Raw genomic sequence first — 15,673 nt, 5'->3', positions numbered from 1 at the left:
AATGGCAGCCGCCGCCGCCGCCGCCGGCCCCGCCCACCCCCCCGCGCGCACGTGCCGGGCAGCGTGCGCGGCGGTCACGCGGGCGCGCGCGTGCCGGCGGCGGCCTGAGGGGCGGCCGCGCGCTCGGGACCGGGGCGGGCGGGCGGACGGACGGACAGACGGACAGCGGCTCGGAGCGGGGCGGGATCGCCGGGGAACCGGCCGGGCTGCCCGGGAATCTCTGGCAAAGTCACCGCGAAGCGGCCCCGTGGCCCCCTCCCTGCGGTGCCTCCCGGGAGTGCTGCCCGCGCTGACGCGCCCGGTGCGTGCGCGGGTGCTGCCCGAGCGCTCCCGGACTCCCGACAAAGCCGGAGTGGGACAGACCTTTTCTTGTCACAGCGTTTAGGCTGGAAAGGTCCTCTGACATCATCGAATACAACCTATGACCGAAGACCACCGTGTCAAGCAGACCATGGCATTGAGTGCCAATCCAGTCTTTCCTTAAAAACCTGTAGGGACAGTGACTGTCTTCCTGGGCAGGCACTTCCAATGTCTGATCACCTGCTCAGTGAAAAAATATTCCCTCAAGTCCAACCTAAACCTCCCCCCGTGTAGCTTAAGACCGATGCCTTCTTCTTTCAAGCAAAGCATAAAAAGATTTTCCAGCTTTAGTTCTTTTCCAGCCTCTCAGCCCCGTGCAGAACAAGAGAGTTCAACTTGCATGTTAAAAGGAGACACTCTTGTTTCTCCTGCTGGTAGTCCTGTAAACATTTCTGGAAATCATGCTGCCAAGAGATGATGTGGAATCTCCCTCACTGGAGACATTCCAGAACCATCTGGATGCAATCCTGTGCCATGTGCTCTGGTCCTGCCTGAGCAGGAGGTGGGATGACCCACTGTGGTCCCTTCTAGCCTGACCCATTCTGGGATTCTGTGAAGAGAAGCTTTTATTCCCCCTGCAATAGTCAGCTCTTGGTGGCTTATGACTGTTTTTGATGGACATACTCATATTCCGTGTCTTGCTGCTGGAACCTAGGGCCCAGCCTTACAAGCTTTACTGGAAGCTGTGATATCCATACCACAGAAATGCTGATCTGGGTCACAGGCTCCAAACCTGAAGCCAATGCAGTGCATTCCAACCACATCTATGAGTATTAGGCCCATGCAGAGGAGCTGCTGTTCCCACCCAGATGGGCTCTTTTGCAAACATCATATGTAAGGAAGGCTGTGGGCCTGCCTGCCACTCACACAGGGGCTGGAGCCTTGGCAACCTTGTATGGTGAGAATAGAATCCACTTCAGTGTCTGTCAGCTCATCTGGCTCTGTGCTGCAGGTATTAATGCAAACACACTTGGAAAGACAATTTTCTGCTGAGGAAGAAGGTGCTATAACTACATGGTTCTTTTCCTGAGGTTATTCCCTAGAAATGACTTAGTTATGAGAGTGCCTTGGTCTCATCCTTATAAAACATCTAGCAAAAAAAGCAAAGTAAAAAACCCAAACGAGCAACCAACGAGACTTTATGGAGGCAGGAGAAACAACTCTCCTTGGTCCCTATGACCCCGTAGAGCCGCCTGGGATCAAAGTCCCTGTTTGCTGAAACATAAGGGAATTTCTTCTCACCTCTCCCAGGCATCGCCTGCATCCTCTGGGGCGCCGGGAGGGCCAGGCTTTTTTCACAATGAGCAAATTCGGCGTTTTCTGCAATTAGAAGGCAGGAAACTCTCAAAGAAGGCTGGGATCACACCATTGCAGGAGCTGAAGTTCGTAGGGAAAAGGAAATGCATTGCGAGACCCAGGTTACAGGGCAGGCCAGGAATTCAGAAGTGCTGAAACACACCTTGCACACAGTCCCTGGGCTTGCTGGATGTCAGACATTCAGTCTGCCCCGACTAAAGTGAAAATTAAACAAACAAGACCCAAAACACAAACTCAGGACCTACTCCAAGGCCCATTGTGCTCCAGAAAAGGACTCACGTGCCTTAAATTGTAGGTCAGGCCTTTCTCAAGCAGGGTTGATAGTCAAGTTCTGTAACTGAAACATTTTCAAATACAAAAATTCCTTGTTCTTCAGTTGGGAGTACATTATCTTGCCTTCCATTGGTTTAAAAATCCCAACCATCTTGATTTAACACACTCTAATGCAGCCTGTCATGCCACTATAATATACTGGATTATAAAATCTGATTTCAATGTTTATTGCTTAGGAAACCAAGCTTGCATCATTTATCTTGTGGTTTATGGGACACCAGAATATGGATTCAAGTGTAAACAGTAAATGTAGCACCCAGTCCCCCACTCTCAGCACTTCCATGAGGGAATGTATATTTAAAGATGGGAAGCTCTTGTCCAGTGTTTCTGTGATTGTTTTTAACCTCAAGAAAATTCAAGACGTACAAATTCATTTGGATCCAAAGAGATCTGAGGAAACCTGGAATTTAATAATTAAGGCTGACACTATGGTCCCTCCTGTCATTTGCCTTTTGCCTCCAGCAGCAGTGGGTTATCAGCCTCAATTACAAACCTTTTCCCCCCATATTTGCTTTTGTTAGCATTGGGATTATCAGAACACACATAATTTCTCTTTATGTTTTATATAGTAAAATGTAATAGATTTCACTGATGCTGGAATACACGAGCACTTTCATCCCAACCTAAATGCTGGCCCAACAAGTGTTAAGCTGTTCTGGTATGCAGGTCAAAGTTACCGAGGGGAAGGGTTGAGCCCAACTCACTTTCATTCCTGTGACAACAAAGGGAGCAGAACAGATCCAAAGACAAATGGAGGCAGACACAGACTTTTTCCCATTTCCCTACCTAGTAATTTACTTCGGCAGGTAGAGTTCTGCACTGTAGCAGCCTTTGGTCCATTATTTTTGGAAGAAACCCGTCTATGTGGCCACTGGTATTTGTAGATAGCCTGCCTGTATCTCTCATCTGAATTAAATTTACTATAGCTTCCATGCGAAGACGCCTATTTCTTAGCAATCCTACTCGAGTAATTGAAAAGAAGCGCTTATTTTTCATCCAATTTATAATTCGTCCTGTGTTTTAAAGGACTGATGGATTTAACACAACTCTTAGGAGCTTTTTATTCCATTCCAACTTCATTCCTTGTCAGTGTAGTCACCGGTACTGGAGAACCAGCAGAGGGAGCACGGAACGTTCCCTTCATCTCTCTCTTACGTAATCACTGGCTACTGTTGGAGGCTTTCCTTTAATTTTATTTCCCTGCAAGAATTTTTGGAAGGAAAGGTGATCTGCAGCTCTGCGATTCAATCTGTTGAAGCCTTTAGGGTGCTGCATTTCCATGCTAGAAACGATCTGCCTGCTTCCACCACTCCGTTCCTCCTCTTCCTCTCCCTCTCCCCCTCACCACAAAATATTTGATTTTTCTAGAGTATTTCCAAGCTGGGACACCCATCATTCATTCATGCAGAGATTGTGATACGTCATTAGATTGTCAGACAAATCATAAAGTTTGTTCCTTGTGAGCAAAGAGAACTCCCATGCAGCACCAGGGCTGACAAGTGTTAATTTTAAAGATAAGTGTTTTGCAAAAAAAGAAGAGGAATAAAAGTAGATGCCAGGAAGAAACCTGTGTGTTCCACTCTTTGCTTTGTGAAATGCGCACATATTAAACCAGTTTGCCAGAGAGAGTTAAAGGAAACCCTGCAAATTCAAACCCAGATTAAAAATGTGAATTAAATCATCATCATCCACACAATCATACAGTTTGAAGCTCAATGCACCAATTATTATGTATTATCATTGCATTTTTAATTAGTAGACAGCCCCATTTTTGTGTATTAAAGTTTTTATTCCTTATTAAGAAGTTTTTAAATCACAAAATAGTGTGGAAATATTTAGATAATAGAATTCATGGAGTGCTGGAAAATACTGAATATAAAGATTGATTTCTAATATATCACATACTAAACTGTTCTAAAACAGCTGGTTTCTTGCAGACAGGATTTATTTTTTTTTAATAATTTAAGACAGCATAAGCTTGTATCAAGCATAAGCATTGTAACAAAAGTGCAACTTTTTCAGCAAATCCTCCCAAAAGATATTTAACTCAAAATATCATTAACACATATTTTTCTCCCTACAAAAATAGCATGTCAGACATCATTAATTGGATGTATTAACAACTATTTACATACAGCCACTCTGTAGGCTAGTAAGATTTCTTTTTTTTTTTTTTTTTTTTTTTTTAACGTTGTTTAAACACAGCGTTTGAGGCAAACAGTAGCAACAGCAGCAGCAGATGCACCAAATGGACTGACGGACCCCGGACACGCACACACTCCTCGCCAGGCTGTGGTGTCTCACCTCTTACATAACATTCAAGTGAGATTTCTCACAGTGCTACCTTGGCAACAAACTAAAAATATCTAGGCAAGGTCTTGGTTTAAGCCTTATTATAAAAGCTTTATCTGTGTGATTATCTGGCGTCTGGTTTGTCTCCAGAAAGGGAAAACGCAGTATTTGAACATGGGATGAGGGAAAAACCCATATGGGAAACTTACCCCAACTGGGTTGTTTCTGGTTGCACAGCGAGGTGTTTACCTATGGCCTCCAGTTTGTGTCACTCGGAATTTAGAATAAAATGAGTTCAGGCTGACAAGCTGCTCTGTGGTTTTTTGGGGGAGAGAAGGGGGTTTCTTTTTGTAGTTCAGTGCAGTAACATTCATTTTATACAGCAAGGTTTTGGGGGAAAAGAAAATCTCTCGGGTACATACTGAATTAAATAATGGGGTGAGAACAAATGCACTTGCCACACCTGTATACCTTAACCAAAAAAAAAAAAAAAAAAAAAGAAATAAACACAAGGTTATGTAATGGGTCTGACCCTCTTTTCCTTGCACACCCAAAACTTGCTGGAGCCAGCGGCATTCCCGGGTGCTCAAGGCACTGCAGGTTTGGGCTCAGGGTGCATCCTCCACACTCCGGTTCTCCATAAAGTGCTAGCACAGGTGCTGGGCTCTGCCCTTCCTCCCTCGCCTCGCTCTCCTCCCTCACCCTGAACCCATCCAGGTCTCCCGGACAACAAGTGCAAGTTCCCAAGTGGGACTTAGGGACACACTGTATAAACCCATTCCAAATAAGGTGCCACATTTAATTACTCTATATAGAGGGAAAAAAAAAAGTATCCTTACTATGTTTTCTTCCTTCTTCTTCTTCTTTTTTTTTTTTTTTTTTTTTTTTGGTTTGTTTTCCTTATTTATGCATTTATAAAGCCAAACATTAAAAAAATACTGAGTAGCAAACTTTATCCTCGACTGTCCTCTGCGGGGGCCGCTCCGGCAGCGGGACTCCCCCGGGCCGGGCCCGACAGCTCCCGGCGATCACCGGCCCCGGCGACCCCTGCCCTCCGTAGGAACCGGGGGGTGCAAGTGCGGGCCCGACGGCCCCTCAGTCCGAGGGGAGGGCAGCGGCGGCGGGGAGCCCCCGGGGCGTCTCACGGGCCCTCGGCGCCGGGCTCCTCGGCAGCTGCGGGCTCGGGCTCCTCGCCGGGCTCGGCGGCGGCAGCGAAGGGGTGCGGGAGGTGGGGCGTCGGGGGCAGCCCGGTGGCGGCCGCCGCCGCCTTCTCGGGGCCGAGCACGGAGGAGAGGCAGGGAAAGGAGGCGGCGGCGGCTGCCGCGGCGGCGGCCGCCTGGGCCGGGATGCCCGGGTAGAGGAGCGGGATGGGGGCGGCGGGGTAGAGATACTTCTCCAGGCTGCTTTTATCCAGGAAGGGTTGCATGTAGGCGGCGGCGGCCGAGGGAGAGATGAAGTAAAAGGGCAGGCAGAAAGGGGCCGCCGCCGGCTGTCCGAAGGGGGCCCCGCCGCCGCCCGCCCCCAGGGCCATCAGCGAGCCCAGCAGGGCGGCGTCGGGTCTGACCAGCGCGGCCGCCGCTGCCGCCGCCGCCGCCGCCTCGGCTCCCCGCGCCGCCAGCCCCGGCGGGACGGGCATGGGGCTCCCGCCGCGGTCCAGCTTCAGCCGCTTGGGCGCGGGGGGCACCTCGTCCCCCGACGGCTCCTGCTTGATGGCCAGGGCGGGCAGCGCTCCGCCGGCCGCCGCCGCGGGGCCGCGCTCGGGGCGCGCCTCGCCCTCCCCGCCGTAGCCGCTGTCCGTGTCCGTGTCGGTCTCGGCGCTGAGCTCGGCGGCGTGAGTCCGCTGGATGACGGGCACGCAGTTAGCCTGGCCCTCCGGCTTGTGGCCCGGCGCGCACGGGGGGGCGGGCGGGGAGGAAGAGGAGGTGGATCCCTTGCTGAGGGGGCCCGGCGGCGGGGAGAGGAGCTGAGGGCCGGGGAGGAACTGCGACGAGATGGAGTGCAGGTGGCCGAGGAGCTGCGCGCATCGCTGCTCGCGGGGGGTCCAGCTCTCGAAGCGGGAGAGGTACTGCAGCACTTCCTTCGCGCACGTCTGAAAGCCCGAGTGGAAGGCGTCCAGGTCGGCCTGCACCGGAGACTTCATGGACCGCTCCCCTGCGGGGGAGACCGAGTGGGGACAGCGTTTACCCGCGGCTCCGGCATGGGGTGCCCCGCTCCGCGCCTCCCCCTGCCCGCCCCCGGTGCGCCCTGGACCCCGCTTACCATTCTGCAAAGCAATTATCTTCTGGTGCTGCTGCTCTGTTAAGGCTGTTAGCGCTTTCAAGTGCTTCAGAGTCAGTTCCAGCACCACCGCTTTCTCCAGGTGTCCCAGCGTCTGCAAAGGCAAGGGTAGGGGGCGGCTTGGCTATCGCCCGGCAGGTTTTGGCTACTGCCAAATGCCGCCTCCGTTAACTTCGGTGAGACCGGTCCCCGAGGCATTAGGGCCAGGACGGCGGGCGGGCAGCAGGCAGCCCGGCGTCCCGGGGACTGCGCAGCGGGCAGGCTGCCGGTGCCTGCATCCGCACGGGCACACACGCTCCTGGGCATCTTACCGTTAGTTTCAGATGCTCGGGCAGTAAATCCTTCAGCTGGGCAATGCATTCGTTAATCCTGTCTCGCCTCTTCTTTTCTATCAGTCTATGTGGCAGTTTGTACGTTTCCTAATTGGCAAAACCCGGAAAAGCCAAGTGTTAGGCAGAGTCCCTCGGAACGCTGATCAAAACCAAAACAAATGTCATGCGGACCACATGCCGCGCAAATTATCGTCAAGGCACCGCTCTCCCCTCCGTGCCAGCTCGCTCGTAAACCCACTTGCGATTCGGGGGGCAAGTTGTATGCGCAGCTCCCCGGGGATGCTCTTGGGAGCGAAGCTACTCTGCAAAATTCAGCGAGCCCCAATTAAGCGGTTAAGAGAGAAGAGAGCCCCAGAAACTTATCCTTACCTTGCTCTCGTCCCTCTTCACGCCTCTTTTGGGCTTGCACATATACAGGGCAGGGTAGTCCAGCCTGGAGAAAAACACAAAGATCCAACATCGGCAAGTGCAGCGATAGCTTGCTTAGCACCTCCTCGAGTGGGCACACGGGCGCCGAGCGCTCTGCCCGAAGGGCCGGGCAAGGGCTCGCCCGGGTCCGCCAGCGGAGGGAGGCGGCGAGCCCCGCGCCCCGCCGGGGAGCCGGCGCCGCTCCCAGCGCTTCCCAGCACTTTCTCAAGAAGACGAAACGCCGTAGAGATACGAGACGGAGATAGCGCCCCGGTGCCTTACCCTATAAAATCCCTATGCTCCAGTAGCTGCCTCTCCGGCAAGCGGGAGATTCCTTCATCCATGTCTGGCAGCGGCTGATGTTTCGTCGCTGCTTTTGACTGAGCCTGCGGGATGCTGAGATCAGTCTCGGGAGATCCGCGAGCGACGCTGCGCACATGCAGCCTCCGTCCCCCCTCTCCCGTGCAGTGGCCAAAAGTGTGCGGCGGTTCGTCCCCCCCCCCCCCCCCACCCCAAAGTGCCTCCGCCGCCGCTGCCGCTCCCCCCCCGCCCGCCTTCGCTGCGCTCCCCGCGCACACGCCCGCAGCTCCCGCCGCCGCCGCCGCCGCCGCCGCCGCCGCCGCCGCGCCTGCCCGCGGGGCACGCGCGCCGCCAGCCAGCCCCGCACCCGGCTCACGTGCGGCGCGGGCGGGGGCGGGACCGGGGAGGGGACGGGGGGGTCCCGCCGCCCGCCCGGGGCCGCCCTGCGAGACAGCGGCTTCCCCCCGTGTTATTGCTGCTGCCGCTGTCATCGTCAGCGTTACCGCCGGGATGATTGCCGCTCTCACTGTGTTTTTATTATTTTTATGTTTTTTCTAATTTTAATAGTTATGAAATATTTTTACTTTCATTACTGTATTTTTTTTTTTTTTAATTTGGATCCGCGGAAGAGACCCGCCAGTGGAAAACGTGCCCACGGCATCAAGGGGCTAATAATCGAGCCCCTCTCTTGGGGGGGTGCGGTTAGGGGGTCACGTTCGCCATACGTTTTCTATAGATTGCTATAGGACGCGTGGGTACGAACAGGCGCACGCACACGCGTGTCACTGTGCGGAGCGGTCCCTGGCCCGGCGCCGCTGTGCCGCAGCTCTCGTCCCCCGGTGCTCCCGCCCGGCCGCCGCTGCTCCCGGCAGCTCTCCCTGCCGACCTTTGGACGGGAGCCGGATCTGCCTGCAACGCCAGACCGCGGCAGAAGCGCTCCTTCTATACAGACGGACTCACGCATAGAGGCACATACATATAAAAATATATCTATCTCTAATGTAAACCCATCGGCTGTTGACGCTGCCCTCGGGCAGCCCGCATCCCTGCGGGGCGCAGGGGGTGACATTGGCAGAGGATTTGCTCCGGTGCAGCGTGACCAGCCGCAGCAGCCCCGGGACGGGGCGGGGCGGGAACCCCGCCGCCCCCCCTCCCGCGTCCCTGCGCGCCGGGCGCGCCCGCGCAGCCCCCGCTCCCCGCCGCCGGCGGCGGCACCGACAGCCGCCTCCCTAATCCCGTCTCACACTGGTACGAGCACAGGGCCGGCAACGTGACCCGACCTGCTGCCACATCACTGCCGCCGGGCTGCACCGGGCGGCCCTTCCCCGCCGCCCCCCGCTAGCAGGCGGCGGCACCGGGCGGCACCGGGCACCCCCGGCACGGGCTACCGCGGGCCGTGCCCCTCCGACCCCGCGCAGCCCCGCGCCCCCCGCCTCTCGCCGGGCAGCCCGCCAGCACCCTCCTGTCAGCGGAAGGACGGGGTGCCGGTGTCCGAGGGAAGGGGATGCTCTTCTTTTCCGTGCCCCGGGCAAAGGCGCTGTCTGGGCGTGCGTGTGTGTCCCCGCGTGTGCGTGTCCCGGCCTGCGTGTCCCCGCGTGTCCCCGCGTGTGCGCCGTGCCTGCACGCCGGCGCCGCATGTGTGGCCCTGCAACGTGCGGGGTGTGCAGCGTGTGCGGGGGAGCGCGGCGGCCCCGGCCCCACGTGCGGGGCGGGGGGAGCGGACACCCCGGCCACCGCCACCCCCTCTCAGAGCCGGGCTGGCGGCTTTCTCTCCGGTATTCCCGGCGGGAACCGCAGGCGGAAAGTGTCAGCTGAGGCGATCCATAGCCGCCGCCAGGGCTGACCGCTTGCTTTTCACTTGGTTCGGTTTTGCTCCCTCCCTTCCGCGGGCTCCGGCTCCTGGAGGTGTGTGACCTCCAAACCCGGGCTCCCACAGAATCCAGGCGGATGGGGAGGCGGGGGAATTACCCCAATAAATACCAAACACGCCTCCGGCTGCCAAAATAGAGACGGGAACCTCACATCATTCCTGTCTAAAGACCGTGTTTTACAGGTAATCTGGCCAGAAGGGTAACTCGTGATTTTTGTGTGCGTGGGGGGGGAAGGGGGTGCTGCCGAACCGCACTGCCCGTCTGTAAAGTGCGAATGAGGTTTTAGGAGCAGCGAAAGCTCTGATGAGGTGTTTGAGGCTCCTGCTTGGCAAGCAGCAAGCGGCACTGCGGGCTTGTACAGCTCTTTCCCTGTTAACTTGATGGCATTGCCACACTGTCCGAAGCTAAACCGGACAAAAAAAACCCCAAAAAAAGCATACATTTGTGCCACGTGCATATAGGTTATAGGGGTGCGGGGTCAGAAGGAGAGGCTTATGGACTGCTACAGAGGTGGGTGGGAGAATCTGCTGCTGGTGCAGAAAGCAAATTGTTACACGTGTTCACAGAGTCATAGAATATTCTGAGTTGGAAGGGACCCACAAGGATCCTGGAGTCCAGCTCCAGACTCTGCACAGGACAATCCTACCAAGTGCCTGAGAGCATTGTCCAAATGCTTCTTGAACTCTGTGAGTCTTGAAGCTGTGGTCACTTCCCTGGAGAGCCTGTTCCAGTGCTCAGCCTCTGTCTGGGGGAAGAACTTTTTCCTAATATCCAACCTAAATCTCCCTCTTGGGTAAGCCTGGACTACAGAGCAGGTCCCTAGGGAAGGGGGACCACAGACTGCAAGGGAAACTTACTCATCAAGGACATATTGTTTGCTCCATGTCAGTCATCCACGCTGGACATCTAAGGTAGAGCTGCAGGCTCTCTTGTTAGTCAGTGGAGAGAAACAAGCAGCTTCAGCATAAAATATCTGTCCTCCTCACTGGACTGGTCCTTGAAAAAGCATCAAGTAAAAGGAGCTTAACTCTGACCTAAAGCACATGCAGACCTTTTGGGGGAGTGCTGATTCAAAGGGAGCTTGAACTCTGAAAGAAAAGACAGTTCTCTGGAGGTGATTCCTCCCATGGGCAGGAAAGGAGGGCTTTGCATGGTTTCTGTAACAGACAGGGTGGGGAGCAGGATGGGTGAGCATTTCTGGAGCAATCTCCTTATGGAACACCTGGAACATTTCTGGATCATTTCTTTGCCAGCTTCATCCTCTCTGGAACAACATGCAGATCTTCAAAATACGGAAAGAATGTCCAGGGTGAGACCCAGCTTCTAGGAAAAGTTCTAATTCCTAGTCCTCTGGAACCAAGTGGGAGCGGAAATTGAAAATTACCAAAGACTCAAAACATGAGCCGAGACAGCTGGAGACTTTGCAAAAGGAGTTCAAACAACATCTGGAAACTTCTAAGAGTTTTATAAGAGGTCACCTGGAGACAAGGATAAAAGACTTCAGTGTCCAGAGAGAGTGCAAAATCCTTCTGGAAGACTCCCAGTTTAAAAAGGCAGGATGGATCAAAGAGGTGATCAGCAGCACGAGTATCATGCAAAATAATGTTTTCCAGAAAATAAGAGTCACAACAAAAGCTTTGGCCAATTTATAAGCCAAGATGAACCACAGCAAAGTGTTAAGAAATTGAGAAAATCAGTGAGAAAAGGATATAAAAGGCTTGCAGGTTACCACAGGAAAAAAAACAGCCTCCTGCTGCAGATGAGCTGGCCAGCACACGGCCTACCACCATCATCTACCAGCATTTCCAGTCTCCAGGAGGAAGGAATCAGACTATTTGTCCCAGCTGATTCAGTGCAAAAGCCACAGTGTTTGAGGAAAATACACCTGGGAGATTTGTACAGCTCTGTCCATAACCAAGGCATGAGGGAATGGCTCTGAAATGGGAGTCCTAGGAGCCAATTTGATGGGGTCAGTTCTTATGTCAGTGAGCACTAGCCTTCAGGAAAAGAGATTAAATTATCTAGTCTGGCTGTATGACTAGAATCAACCATCAAATTAGAGAGAGCTGTGTGCCACAAAGTGGGGGACAAAGAGAATTCAGCTGAAGGATCTGGATTATTTTGGTTGAATAACAAGGTATTCAACCAGAGAAAATTGGACACTGACCTAATAACAGGGTTTTTTTTCAGTAAGGGGATGACCAGATTGAGATCAGGGAAAAAGGGAAATGTAAGCACATAAAAATCTGAGCTGGGTCAGACAAAAGGTCCTGGAGACCTGGAGGAGATGCTTTGGGAGGAGCAGACAAGCAGCATGGACGCAGTGCAAGCTCCCTATGCCAGTCTCCCAGGTCCTGGTGACCTGCAGGGCAGAGACTTTCTGAGTCAGGAACGATAACTCGGTGTTTAATGGGAAGCCAAAGATGCCCTAAGAGGCTGAGGAATGTGCCAAGTCTTTAAATGATGGGCTGCAGCAGAGCATTGGGCCAGTTAGCAGGCAGTGAGAAGGTGGTCAGTCCTGTCAGCGCAGTGCTGTGGCTCACGTGGGGACAAGAAAAGAGAACTTCCACCTCAGAGAGTACCACACACACCCAATGTATGTAAAGCAAGAGAGACAGGGGCCATGCAAAAACAGAGCTGAGCTCAGAAGCAGAAATAAAATAACCTGAGTGTGGGAACGTGGTGGGCCAAGACAAGACACAACGTGCAGCGAGCCCTTTGCAGAGTTGCAAAATGAGGAAATGGGGGGAGTTCCAGCTGGGGGACAGAGTCAAGACCACATTTTTGTGGAGGACTGGTGCAAAAATCTTACCAGGCAGACACTGGTCACAGTCTGCTATACTTTGGCTCATCTTAGGCCATGTGAAATGGGTGATACCAGAGATGGGCCAGTCTCCCAAACCAGCCCTTGGGCTAACGGTGACTGAGCTAAACAGTTTGTAGTGGATAGTGGTGACAGGAGAATGTAGCCACTTCCCAAACCTGGGGAAGTCAGAAATAAGGCACTGGAGCAATAAGTAAGGCGTGTTGATGTCCTGATAAACACCAGGAACTGTGCCTTATCCCATCAGTTTGGAAATTCCCTTTAAAGGTGTGTTTCCAGTGAAGCTCAATGTTTGCAGATGGCTGAGAACCTGTCCTGCCTTCGAGGACAGTAAAAAATAAAGGTGACTCCACTCTGAGGTCACTGCCAGCCCTGACTGATGGGAGAGTCTGAAGCCTGCCTGGAATCCTGGGACCTTCGGAGACTCTTCCACAACAGGTCAGTCAGATCTTGGGTATGTGATACAGACAGGATCTCCTGTCTGCTGGGTGCCTTCCAGGAACATCAACCAGGAACAAGTAAAACAATCTTCCCCCTAAATTCCCCCTCTGAAGTCCCTGGAAAGAAGCTCTGTCTGAGCATGAAGGCCCCTTGGATGATGGGTTCAGTTTGGTCAGTCACAAGAGATCTGAAAGTGTATATCAATCAACAGGCAGAAAAGACAAAGAAAAAGAAGGGAAAATTGCTTTCTCAGCAAAGTCTGACCTGGCAGTTTAGTGATGGCTGGGGGCTTATGTAAAGCCCCAGCTGTGCTGGAGAGGCTGTTGGGGAAGGCAGGGCACACCATGCCAACAGGAGGCCTTGGATGGCCTCAACCTTCCAAGAGGTCTGTTGTGCTTAGGCTATTTATGGGTACACGCCGAGACCTTTGAACAAGTGGTAGGTGCGTGGACAGCGTGGCCTGTGGTAAGTTCAAGGCCGACAGTTTCTAACTTGTCCCAAAGGAAAGGGAGTTGTTCCAAGAGCAGGTGACTTCAGCGTGCTCCACCAACTGGTGATGGGGAATTTCCACTGAAAAAAGCAAAAGCAAGACTGCCCGGAGCTGGCCCGCTCCCCGGAGCTGCAGGTCCACAGGACTCTGCTCCTGGTACAGAGAGAGATGTGCTGTTTATAGCTATGTTAACATTGCAAAACCTTGCTTGGGCACAGTGACAGATGGAGACCATTTTAGTGGCCAGCAGAATGAGATTTAGCAGTTTCCACCTGTGCAACTCTTGCCAGTGGTTAAATTTACTGATGGGTTCTGCTGGTATTTGCACAGGAGGAACAGTGTAATCAGTGTACTGATTTGTACAGGGGTACAGGCTGTGAATCCCTGCACTAGCTCATTCTGTGGGCTTCCCAAATGCAATTTGCCCAAGTCTTTAGGAAAACGGCAATTTTGCAACTGCACAATTTACGACACATCTGGTCATAAGTGGAGTAGCAGGGATGCCGAATCCAGGCAGAACCTTTGGGATGCAGTGCAACGGTGTCACAAAGAGTTGATTCTTCAGAGGGATGAATGCAGAGAGGGAGATGTTGTTTCCTCTCAAACCACTCATGGATGTGCAAATACTTCCCAGCTGACTCAGGAGAACCAAGAAGGGGAAGTGCCAGAGGAGAAATGTGGGCTCCTGAAGGTTAATCACAGGAAGAATCCCAGTAGGATATAACTAGAAAAGGAGCTGGGAAACTCCACTGTCCTAGAGCACAACGTACATACATTTGGAGCACGATGGAGTGATGGATACCAAGGGAAAAGCCTTCTGGTCATGGTGGAAAAGTCTGGAGGAAGAGGTCAAATAAGGCATAAAAGTTCTCGTGCATGAAAACAACCTATAGAGTACATTGTTAGGTGGGGTCTGGAGCAGGAAGTTCTGAGATTATTCTTTGAAAAACTGGCAAATGTTTTAAGCCACACTGTTTTTCTGTGCATTTCCAACAAGCTTTAAGCTAAGTGAAAAAGTCCTACATTGGTTAAGAATCAGGAAGGATGTAGAAAATGCATGCAATTTGCATGCAATGCATGCAAAAAATGCAGTCTGTGGGACTGTTATTTGCAATAGGAGATGAATGCCCCTATTTCAAATAACAGTGCCACAGAAACACAGAGACACCCCATGAAACAGTGTCTGAGAGACTCATTCCATTAATGGGCTGCGTTGCCTGGTGTCTTTGGGTTTCTGTCTGGAGCAGATTCTAAAGGCTGCAGACTATTTCACAAAATGCCCTGGAGCTTGTCTGTTAGGACACCAGTGCCAGATGTCCAAGTGAAAGATGTCCTCTCCCTCCAACTCCTAGGAGGTAAGGGAGGATTGCACAAAGCTCAAGGGAGAAACTCTGAATCCAGAACTTTTCAGCAGATCTGTGGGGTGGTTGGGATGCCTAAAATAGTTCCATGTGACCACAGCCTGAAGGGTTGGTGTGATTTTCTTTTTTTTTTTTTGCAGATTCTTCCAGTCAAGTGGCTTGCTCCTCAGAACTGCCTGAAGTGGTAACACCCAGCATATTCCAGTCTTTTGGGAGGCCCCAGGACAAGCAAAGCACTTCCTTATAGTTTTGATGAAAAACTAAGGCCTTCTGCATGCATTTTTATGGACTTCTGGGAGAAGAAGAAAGACTTTTGGGTCATGCATAGAAGCACATGTTCCTTTTTTTTTTTTTTTTTTTTTTTTTTTAAATCAAGTGGAAGAAGAAGAGACAGTGTGAAAGTCTTTAATACTTTGGACTTGCTGTATAAGGCCATGTGGTACTGACCTGGATATTTATGGTGGTTACACATTACAGTGGGGTCCCAGGCTGTCACAAGGGCCCATTAGAAAATGTAGCAGGAAAACAACACACTGGGCAAACAAAACTTCAGGGTTCCACTCTTTCTCTGTCCTTCCTTCACTGCAAATGTAGTTGTGGAAAGCTGAGGCTGGAGAAGCTGAAGCACAGATCCCCTTCCTCCCTGCTAGCTTCAAAGGGGCAGAGATTTACAGGAGCACTGCGTGCACCTGGGAGTGGCTGCCTAGAAGGAAATCAAGGAGCAGAAAACGGCGAGAACAGGAACTATAAATGTTTTGGATTAGCAATAGGAAAATACCTTCCTGAAGCACACTGTGTAATTACAGTAAATAGGAATGTGTCATTCATCACTTCTTAAATTATTTTCTCTCATTCACAGTGTGGTGGGTTTATTAGAGCCTTGTCATTTTGAGCTCCTTCAGAATAAAGGAGGAAGCTGAGAGGTCAGGTGTGGGAGGGAAGCTGAGTCCTTCTACATCCAAGTGTGCAAGACAAGGAGACATAGTCTCCCTCCTCTAAGAGACAGAAACCATCCCATTCCAGACACTTGGCTGCAGACAGGTGAGTGCTAAGAAGATGTGAGAGAA

The 15,673-nt window shown here is 52.3% G+C and overlaps 1 protein-coding gene and 1 long non-coding RNA gene across 4 annotated transcripts; one reads left to right on the top strand and one right to left on the bottom strand.

Annotated features, from left to right (window-relative positions):
* Positions 1-4,168: 4,168 nt before the first annotated feature.
* BHLHE41 (basic helix-loop-helix family member e41) lies at positions 4,169-8,001 on the bottom strand. 3 transcript variants are annotated; one of them, XM_072923750.1, is made up of 5 exons: positions 7,896-8,001; positions 7,602-7,705; positions 7,281-7,344; positions 6,891-6,998; positions 4,169-6,673 (listed from the first exon to the last, which is right to left on the bottom strand). In XM_072923750.1, exons 2-5 carry the CDS (start codon positions 7,661-7,663, stop codon positions 5,444-5,446), a joined length of 1,464 nt encoding a protein of 487 aa, XP_072779851.1. In that variant the 5' UTR covers positions 7,664-7,705; positions 7,896-8,001; the 3' UTR covers positions 4,169-5,443. The 3 variants fall into 3 exon arrangements, with proteins under 3 accessions (XP_072779851.1, XP_030119356.1, XP_072779850.1); XM_030263496.4 differs by lacking the exon at positions 7,896-8,001 and having other exon boundaries at positions 4,169-6,453; positions 6,562-6,673; positions 7,602-7,831; XM_072923749.1 differs by lacking the exon at positions 7,896-8,001 and having other exon boundaries at positions 7,602-7,833.
* A 1,369-nt stretch (positions 8,002-9,370) lies between these two features.
* On the top strand, positions 9,371-15,462 carry LOC115493458 (uncharacterized). Its single transcript, XR_012053687.1, has 3 exons — positions 9,371-9,672; positions 10,744-12,752; positions 14,747-15,462. It is a non-coding gene; the product is annotated as an uncharacterized lncRNA (long non-coding RNA).
* Positions 15,463-15,673: the final 211 nt, after the last annotated feature.

Source organism: Taeniopygia guttata, chromosome 1A (genome assembly GCF_048771995.1).
Source record: "Taeniopygia guttata chromosome 1A, bTaeGut7.mat, whole genome shotgun sequence".
Lineage (NCBI taxonomy): Eukaryota > Metazoa > Chordata > Aves > Passeriformes > Estrildidae > Taeniopygia > Taeniopygia guttata.
This window is presented reverse-complemented; position numbering and strand designations above follow the sequence as displayed.

Coding starts and splice junctions, on each gene's coding strand:
- BHLHE41 (XM_072923750.1), bottom strand. CDS start 7,663: ATGGATGAAGGAATCTCCCGCTTGCCGGAGAGGCAGCTACTGGAGCAT. Junction 6,999..7,280: donor TGAAGAGGGACGAGAGCAAG/GTAAGGATAAGT, acceptor TTTGCCAATTAG/GAAACGTACAAACTGCCACA. Junction 6,674..6,890: donor CCGAGCATCTGAAACTAACG/GTAAGATGCCCA, acceptor TTGCCTTTGCAG/ACGCTGGGACACCTGGAGAA.